This window comes from Loxodonta africana, chromosome 12, assembly GCF_030014295.1.
Source record: "Loxodonta africana isolate mLoxAfr1 chromosome 12, mLoxAfr1.hap2, whole genome shotgun sequence".
NCBI classification, from domain to species: Eukaryota; Metazoa; Chordata; class Mammalia; order Proboscidea; family Elephantidae; genus Loxodonta; species Loxodonta africana.
Genome location: NC_087353.1, coordinates 88,105,138 through 88,113,186, shown reverse-complemented (window position 1 = coordinate 88,113,186; position 8,049 = coordinate 88,105,138). Strand labels below are relative to the sequence as shown.

Below are 8,049 nucleotides of genomic sequence, written 5' to 3'. Positions count from 1 at the left end.
AGTGCGGAGTCAGGCGGCCGGAGCCGCGCGCCCCCGCCGCCAGAGGGCGCCCGCAGCAGCCCGAGTCCCGGCGGGAGCGCGGCCACGTGGCCCGGAAACGCGCCGGCGCCGGCGTCTCGGCGAGGCCCTCTGAGGTGGGCTGCCGACCTCGGCCTCCGACGCAGAGGCTGCGGAGCGGCCCGGCCACCGAAGGAGGGCTGCGAGGCGGGGAGGGAGGCCCAGGGCCCAGAGGTGCTGCCCTGCGCTCCCCCAGACGCGGCATGTTGCCCCAACCCCCTCGGCGGTGGGGCTCGGCAGAGGAGGCGGCGCAGGAGGAACGCGACCCCTCCGCAGGCCGTGACCAGGGCGAGACCTGGAGCTCTGGGGAGGAGGCCCCAGGGGAGCCGGGGACGCCCCCGCACGACAGGTGAGGGGTTCAGCCTGGAGGCAGTCGGGGTGGACGTCTGACGGGGAGGGGCCCTCAGGCCTTTGCCCTGCGCTTTACACTCAGCCGTCTGTACCAAGGAATGGATGGGGTGGGGGAGTTGCTGGCAGGTATGGACCGTCCCCCTGGCACTAGGCACCCTTTGGTACTGCCACTGGGTTCAAGGAAATATTCAGACCTGGAGGGGGAAGGCTGTGAATGGAGAATCTCTGCCCTCCCCATCCCACCCCAGCCCTCAGCTCCAGTCTGTAAGTCCTTCCTGGACCCTGAGGAAGCAGCTGCCACCCGGCAGTCCCCCAGGCCTGGCTGCTGAGCAGTCCCCAGGAACCCCAGGTAGGTACAGGGCCTTGCCTTAAAATACCCTCCGAGACCCCTTCATTGACTCCTGAGCCTGTTTTAATCCCTTCAAGTCCCCCCCCCGCCAGGTCCCCTTTCCCCCCAGATGGCTTGGGATGTGGCCCCATCAAGGATGACCCCACTACCACCCTGGGACCCTAACTATGAGGCTGAAGGACCACAGCAGTGGGTAAGTTGGGATTGTCCTGTGGCTCTGGCCTAAGGGTGGAGCACGGGTGCCTCACGAAGAGCTGAGGCTCCAGTGATCTTTCCTGCCCATCTGCAGGGGGCCAGCAGTGGGTCAGGCGCCTCCTTCTCAGGCCGGACTTTGTGTCATCCGTCATTCTGGCCACTGTATGAGGCAGCCTCTGGCAGGGGCCTCAGGCCCCTGGCCCCCACAACAGGGCATCAGAATGGAGTTGCAGGTACTTCCCTGGTTGCCCCAGTGGGCAGGCAGGCTCGCCTTGAGTGTCCCCACAGTGCAGAGCTCTCTGGTGTGGGAACCCCAGCCTGGCCTCTGGTGCCACCGCAGCATTTCCCCTCCCCAGGGTTCCCGGTGCTGTGCTGTGAAGATGTCTTTCTCTCAGACCCTCTGCTGCCCAGTGGGCACCGTATTCCCCTGTACCTGGCTGAGGCCCCTCAGCAGGTGAGTGCTTTTCCTGCCCTGCCCTCGCCCCAGCCTTTGGGCAGGGCCTGGGAGGAGACACTGCCCCTTCCTTTTTCTTCAGGTGATGAGCTCATTACAGCTGCTGCTCCCACCCCCTATTATGTCCACCTGGGTTGTCCCCACCCGATCTGCTGGCCGCTCCACCGCCTGGCTCAGCCGATCTGAGCTGATTGCCCTCACTGGCCTCCTGCAGATGAGCCAGGGGGAGCCAAGACCCAGCTCCTCGGTGCCCCCCATACCTGGTGCTGACTCCTCAGATCTCGTCTCTGGTGACCCAGACTCCACTGGTGGCCCCAGCTGTCCTCATGTCCCAGACCCATCTCTCCCACGGACCCCAGACACCCATTCACCATAGCCACTTTCGGGGCAGAGTGTGCTCCCCCCCTTTCTGGAAAGTTCTGTCGACAATAAAGCAGTGTTGGTTTGCAAAGGTGCTCCCTGTGTCTGGTGGCAGAGTGGGGCTTGGAGGCAGGGATGGGGTCTCTTCCTTCACCACAGCATTGGCTGGCCTTCCCGCAAACTCTGGTTATTTGCTCGCCATCCCCTGTAGTGGGGCGGGATAATCCCTGGGTCTCTACCCTTTCAGGCTAACCAAGCAAGTTACCTTTAATGGGGAGGGAAAGGTCCACAGTGCAGTCCCTCAGGCTGAGAGTATAGGGAGCGAGGGCCCCATCAGCCCTGCCAGGCCCGGGAGGAAGGGGGGATTGTGTGGGTGCGTGTGGCACTGGGAGAGGCAAACCAGGGAGTAAGGGTGGCACGTCATTTTTTTGGCAGAACTAGTGGTAAGATACCTGATGCTATCACTTCTCTTGTCCTGAGGAATATCCTTATCCTGAGTTCAGCCCTGGGGCTCTCTTTGCACTGGGTAGGGGTAGGCTTTGGCTCGGAAGACAAGGCACTGCAGATGTGTGTGGGGGCAGGTCCATAGGGACTAGTCAGCAGCAGCAGGGTGAGGGGTCACGGCCGACCTGAGGCTCTCTAGTGACGCTGCACGAACTCTGCAGGGAAACAGAGGAGCAGGGCTTCCGCTGAGAGCCCAGAAGGGTGTAGGGGGGCGGTTCTAGAATTTTTCCCTTAAAAGAATCCAACTTATTGGATTTCTCCGGAAATTTCCTAAAGATTTTCCAGCCGCCACAGGTGGAAGGGGCTCGAGGGGCAGCTGCAGGTCACAGGCCTTAGAGCCCCTCCGCCGCAGGGACGAGGGTGGGGAGCGGCGCGGGGAGCGGGAGTGCATGGAGAGTGCGGGGTCACCCGTAGCTTTGTGCAGTTTCCCTCCTGTCCCCGGAAAACGAGACTCTGCTGCCGCGGGGCCTCCTCACCGACGCTTCCCAGAGCTTCTGGAACGCAGTGCGCGCGTAGCTGTGCGGGCGGTCGGTGCCGGTCGCAGGGGCGTCGCCGCCCTCCTCCTGAGGCGGGACCAGGTCGAGGTCCACGTAGTTGAGGCGGCCGTCGGAGGGCTTCGGCCTGGCAGTGCCCATTGCCACGTAGTCGGGGGCCCCGTACCCGATGCGCACGTACTCCCCGGCGAGCTCGGACAGCGGCTTCGAGCGGGGCTGAGCGCCCGCCAGTCCCAGGCTGCCTCCGACGCCATGATGGGTGCTCTGGAGCTCAAGTCCAGGTTCCACGGTCCCGGGCTTGTAGGAACGGGGCAGGGAGGTCGAGGAAGAGGACCCTGGTGGAAAACGGCTCATGGGCTCGTATTCCGTACCCCCCCAGGCCCAGAGCGGCGGGCGAGGAGCAGCGTTGGCAGCAGGCGGAGGGCCCGGGTGATTGCGCGGGGGCGCCATCACCACGTAGCCGCTGGCTTCGCCGCCCCCCATGGGCTCATAGTCACTCCGGGCTCCCACGGTTATGTAGCCTCTGCCCCGCTCCAACCCCTGGGGGTACGAGGCTGCCGGCCCCAGCCTGGTCAGGGTCTTCAGGGTGGTTTGCTCGCTCCTCTCACCCAAACACCGCCGACGGCTCAAGCCGCCTGATTGGGCCGCGGAGGCCTGGGTCTCATAAAGTTGGGGAACAGAGGGTCTGGAGGCGCACGTCGGGGGTCCCCTCGGCATTGGGTCAACCCTGCCGCCTGCACCACCGCCCGCGAGTCGCTTCATGGAGGCTAGGACGGTCTCATGAATGCTTTGGGCCACCACAGCGTCGGGTGCCTGCAGCCACAATTCCCCGGGACCCATGGGCGCCGAGCGCCCGAGCTCCAGGAAGAAGAAGGAGTCTGCGTGGCCGCAGCGGCGCACGCTGAGCAGGGGCAGGAGCAGGGCCGGAGGTGCCTGGATGTCCCCGGAGCTTCTGCCCTCGGGCTTCCGCAGCAGGCTCAGTGTCCCCGAACCCAGACATAGGCGGTAGCAGCCGCTGCCCAGGCCTCGTGTCCGCCCCAGCCCCTTGGGACGCAGCGTCACGGGCCAGACGTCCTGAAACGGATCTTCGAAGGAGCTAGGACCTGGAAAGACAGCAGGGTGGTCAGAGGAGGTGCCTGGGCCGGGGAATGAAACCCTGGTGGTGAAGCGGTTAAGTGCTACAGCTGCTAAACAAGAGGTCGGCAGTTCAAATCCGCCAGGCGCTCCGTGGAAACTATGGGGCAGTTCTATTCTGTCCTATAGGGTCGCTGTGAGTCAGAATCGACTCAACGGCAGTGGGTTTGGTTTGGTGTCCCTATAGGGTCACTGTGAGTCGGAATCGACTCGACGGCAATGAGTTTTAACGAGTGTCCCGAGAACTGAAAACGTGTAAACTCTCAATGTCTGAACTTGATTTGTTAACTCGGGGGAGGGGGCAGGCCACGGGTGCAACAAATCCACGTGAACCCAAATGCTCCCTCCCGTCCCTGGCAGCCCTTTTCCACCCGCCCAGGCTCGGGCCTCACCGGCGGCGGCGGTGGCGGCGCGCACCTCGAGCAGGGCGGTGTACCACGCCTGCTGCTCCGCCTCGCTGGCCGCTGCCACGCCCAGGCTGCTGTCGCGCGTGTAGAGGAAGATCAGGTGGCGCTGGCGCACGTCCGCGCGCTTGCTGATGGTGCACGCGCCCTCCAAGCTCACGCTGAGCTTGGGCCGCGCTGACTTGCCGCAGCTGGCGCGGAACTTCTGCTCGCTCCCGTAACACTCGAGGCGCGGCGGGTCGACGCGGAGCACGAAGAAGCGGCGGCGATGGGACTTCTGCTTCCTAAGGTGGCCGCAGAGCCGCACGTCAGCCGGGCAGGGCCAGGGCAGCGGCGGGCCGAGGGGCACGTCGGCGGACTTGGACTCTGGGGTCGCCGTGGGGACGCCACCTCCGAGCTTCATCCCGGATCGTGGAGCAAGGGCTGAGGCGCGGGCGTAGGCAATAAAACTGCAGGAGGAAGGGCTGAGACGGCTGGGTCGCGATCACTGAGCCTCAGGAAAAGACCAGCAGAGGTGGGGTTGAGGTGGCCGTCCCCGGGGAAGGGGAGGTCAGAGTCCTGGCAGGTTAGGATGCACCTTGGTTCCCAGCGTCCCTCCTCTGCCCTCGACTTGAAGTTTGGGGCAAGGGATCCGAAGGGCCTGTCGCTGCTTACAGCGTGTGTCCCAGTGGCTGCAGGCCTGCGACACCCGGGACTCCTGGCTCCTTCCTACAGCATCAGAGGCTAGACCCCGCCAGGCTGCCGGCGCGCGCCTCCTCTCCCCTCCTTTCCCTCTGAGGAAGGCTCCTAGAGTTCCCACCCCCGTGAGGTTAACCCTCGCATGCCCGGGCGCTGGCCACCGGAGGCCTGGAAGCGGAGTTAAGAGTTGGGAATTCTAGCAGAGGCGTCCTCCCCCCGCCCGGGAAACTGGGCTTTGCCGGGGCGGGGAGGTGGGGGCGTCTCTACTAATCTGAGCTGACTGCCCCCGGTTGCGGGACGTAGTAGTCGGGACAGGGAAAGCTGAGAAAGGTTGGAGACCGTGTAAGGTGAATGTGAATGGAATTGTGTCCGAGGTAATTGCACTGACGGTGACATCCGCAGTTAGAGGGTGGCTAAGCAGGGTCCGCCCTTGCAGCAGCAACCCCTTCTGCCTCCCCTCACTTCCCACTCGGGCTCTAGGTATCCAGCACCGGTGTCCCCCTTCCCTCCTCAGAGTGAGTTTTGTTCTCTTTCTCCCCAACTAATCCTAGGGGCCATGACTGCTAACTTTGGGCTGTACTGATATCTGAGGAGCTAGAGGTTAAGTTTCTCCATGGATATGGTGTGCTTCCAGGTGTCGTGGGATAAACAAGTGTAAACAAACCTCTTGATTGGTTCCTGCATACGACTAGGCTCCTAGTCAAGTGGCTGCTGAAGGAGATCCTGTGGAGGAAAGGGTCATCTCTCAGGGGTACTCCTCAGGCTGCCCATTGCCCTCAACCCCCTCTCTACTTTGACTGTCCAAAACGTCACCAGGGAACCAGCTGAAGGCTCGGACCACAGATGAAGTGTAACTCCCTGGTGGAGGTACCTTTTGCTCCTTGCAATCTGAGGTTTTAGATGGGGTTGGAGGTCTGGCATTTTGCACCCCATTTCTGATACTTCCAAGGACCAATGACTCATTTGGGGGTGATGGCACTGGTCAGTGTGCACTACAAGACAAACCAGTAGTTGACACAAGGGTGGCGCCTTTGAGAATTTCGTGATATTGTTCTCTTGGCAAGTAAAGGAAAGCTAAAGGTCAACGTATCTGGAGAGGAGATTCCCTCAGATTAGGAACAAAATGTTAACAGGGTATGGAAGTAAGGGAACCTGGTCCAAGGACCACAATGGCCTGAGCTGGGGAGGGTAGGACTTCACACCCACACCTCTCCACTTCCCAGGCTTGGGAGGAAGGGGCTTGTTTGTGAGCTGGAGTAATGGAGAAGCCAATGATGTGGTGTGTGTGGTAGCTAGGATTCCCAGACACCTTTTCAAGGGTCACACTGAGGGTGAGAGGAAGGGAGCCAGCCAGCCTTGTGAGGATGGGCATCAGGACCAACAGACAGGTAATGCCCAGGCCTGCTCCAGGTATCTCCTAGTCAGCCAAAGCCCCACCAAGGAGCAGGAGAGGTCCCTGCAGCTCAGGTGGTGCAGTGAGGCCAGCAGTTTCTGCCACTGTTAGTGGGGGTTGGTCAGTGAGAAGCAAGTAGGCGATGGATACTTAAGTGGGCGCCAAAATAACTGTGTTCAAGGCCATAGTCCCTAGTGTGGGTAAGGGCCTGGATATAAGTACCATGTGAGAAGTGGCAGGGACACAAAAGACTTCATGTCTGTAGGCTTCTCCTTCCTTTCTCAGTCTTGGTGCTGCCTCCAGGAGTAGGACATCCATAAGGCCCAAGTACCTGCCATACTCCTGGTCTGGGATCTTACTCCCCCAGACTTGATTTAAAGCTACCCACAGGAGGGTCACTTCATACCTGCTCTTTCCTCCTCCCCATCAACTAGTCACTTCACAGCACGAGTCCTTGTGAAATCATAGCTGGTCACAGAGAGCACTCCAGACCATCTTGTGTTATTCAACTCCTAGGTGCTGGGTACAAATAAAGCAGCCTGGGTTCTGGGCAAGCAATAGTGGTAGAGTGGGTTGGTAATCACTGCCAGGTGATTTGGCCTGCTGAGTACCAGGGAAAGTCTGGAATCAAACAACTGGCCTAATCAGTTGCCCTAGTAACGCAGCCCTTGGCCCTACCCAGACCACGTTTATCTTTGCCTGTTGCCCTGGTAACTTGAGTTGCTCCCCAGGGGCAGGAACTGGCAGAACCTCAGCTCTGCTGGGTGAGAGCACCTCTCCCAACCTGATGGGTCTGTTTGCATCTGTATGCCAGGAGCCTGGAAGAAATGGGATGGGATCTCCATATTTAAGTCCCCATGGAAGAAAACTCTTACTACAGGGGAGGAACTACAGGAAAGTGGCTGGGATACTTAGGCTGGGCTGTTCCCAGTGTGCCCCCCTTCCTGGATCCTGAGTTCTTACTCCTCTAGTGGGAAATATGGGGACAAAGCCAGACCTGTAGCCTGACCTTCAGCCCTTCCCCCTGCGTGGCTCCTGGCTTTGACCTGGCAGGCTCCAATGTGCAGATAATGGAGTTGTTCACAGAGGACCTGGGGGCTGGTTCCGGTCCTCATCCACAGAGGCAGACCGCAGGTGGCAGGCTGAAGCTAGGAGCAAGCCAGAGAACTGTCTGCAGAGCAGTCAGAGCACTGACCAGAGTGACACTTGGAGGACTTGGTTGGAAGCCTGGTATGAGCCCAGGAAAATCATTGTAACCCCGTGTGTATGCAGCGGGGTTTAGATTTGCCACCATCAGGCAAGCAGTGCAGGTCCCCTGGGGGGTAAATGGGATAAACTTGCAGCTTAGATGTTTAGACATTTTCTATCAGTCCAGGGCTTTTCCCATTCCTTGCCACTTCCTGGAGAGAAGAGGCTTGATGGAGGAAGGCTCAGGTCTGAGGTGCTGTGGCTGTTCTATGGCAAGGAAGGCAGCTGCAGTCCTAGTTTTCGCCTGTGTCCAGGGAACTCTTGATTTTCTGCCCTGGGTCTGCGGCTGACCCAACCTAACTTCTGCCTGGTCATCCAGCCCTGGTGTGAGTTGCCTGGCTGGAGTCCATGTCAGACAGAGTGACTGGGAGGAGGGAGGGCGGGCTGCAAGGAGGCCATGAGCCCTAGCACCAAGCTGTAAGGGAAGA

At 60.7% G+C, this 8,049-nt stretch overlaps 3 protein-coding genes across 4 annotated transcripts; 1 reads left to right on the top strand and 2 right to left on the bottom strand.

Annotated features, from left to right (window-relative positions):
- Positions 1–146: 146 nt before the first annotated feature.
- On the top strand, positions 147–1,857 carry SAP25 (Sin3A associated protein 25). Of its 2 annotated transcripts, none has more exons than XM_023541742.2 (5): positions 147–406; positions 657–757; positions 850–950; positions 1,047–1,406; positions 1,489–1,857. In XM_023541742.2, the coding sequence occupies exons 1-5, from the start codon at positions 261–263 to the stop codon at positions 1,780–1,782; spliced, it is 1,002 nt and encodes a 333-aa protein (XP_023397510.2). In that variant the 5' UTR covers positions 147–260; the 3' UTR covers positions 1,783–1,857. The 2 variants fall into 2 exon arrangements, with proteins under 2 accessions (XP_023397510.2, XP_064151952.1); XM_064295882.1 differs by lacking the exon at positions 147–406 and having other exon boundaries at positions 413–757; positions 1,047–1,185; positions 1,309–1,406.
- Positions 1,858–2,362: 505 nt separating this feature from the next.
- Positions 2,363–4,009, bottom strand: LOC135232890 (insulin receptor substrate 2-like; the record flags this gene model as incomplete). The annotated part of the gene is made up of 2 exons (XM_064294805.1): positions 2,363–2,425; positions 2,747–4,009. Coding segments are annotated over 2 exons (1,326 nt in total), but the record flags the coding sequence as incomplete, so codon positions are not given.
- Positions 4,010–4,124: 115 nt separating this feature from the next.
- Positions 4,125–8,015, bottom strand: LOC135232889 (insulin receptor substrate 1-like). Its single transcript, XM_064294804.1, has 2 exons — positions 4,291–8,015; positions 4,125–4,186 (listed from the first exon to the last, which is right to left on the bottom strand). The coding sequence occupies exons 1-2, from the start codon at positions 4,703–4,705 to the stop codon at positions 4,125–4,127; spliced, it is 477 nt and encodes a 158-aa protein (XP_064150874.1). The 5' UTR covers positions 4,706–8,015.
- Positions 8,016–8,049: the final 34 nt, after the last annotated feature.

Coding starts and splice junctions, on each gene's coding strand:
- SAP25 (XM_023541742.2), top strand. CDS start 261: ATGTTGCCCCAACCCCCTCGGCGGTGGGGCTCGGCAGAGGAGGCGGCG. Junction 951..1,046: donor CTGAAGGACCACAGCAGTGG/GTAAGTTGGGAT, acceptor GCCCATCTGCAG/GGGGCCAGCAGTGGGTCAGG. Junction 1,407..1,488: donor TGGCTGAGGCCCCTCAGCAG/GTGAGTGCTTTT, acceptor CTTTTTCTTCAG/GTGATGAGCTCATTACAGCT.
- LOC135232889 (XM_064294804.1), bottom strand. CDS start 4,705: ATGAAGCTCGGAGGTGGCGTCCCCACGGCGACCCCAGAGTCCAAGTCC. Junction 4,187..4,290: donor CGCCGCCACCGCCGCCGCCG/GTGAGGCCCGAG, acceptor CCCTCCCCCGAG/TTAACAAATCAAGTTCAGAC.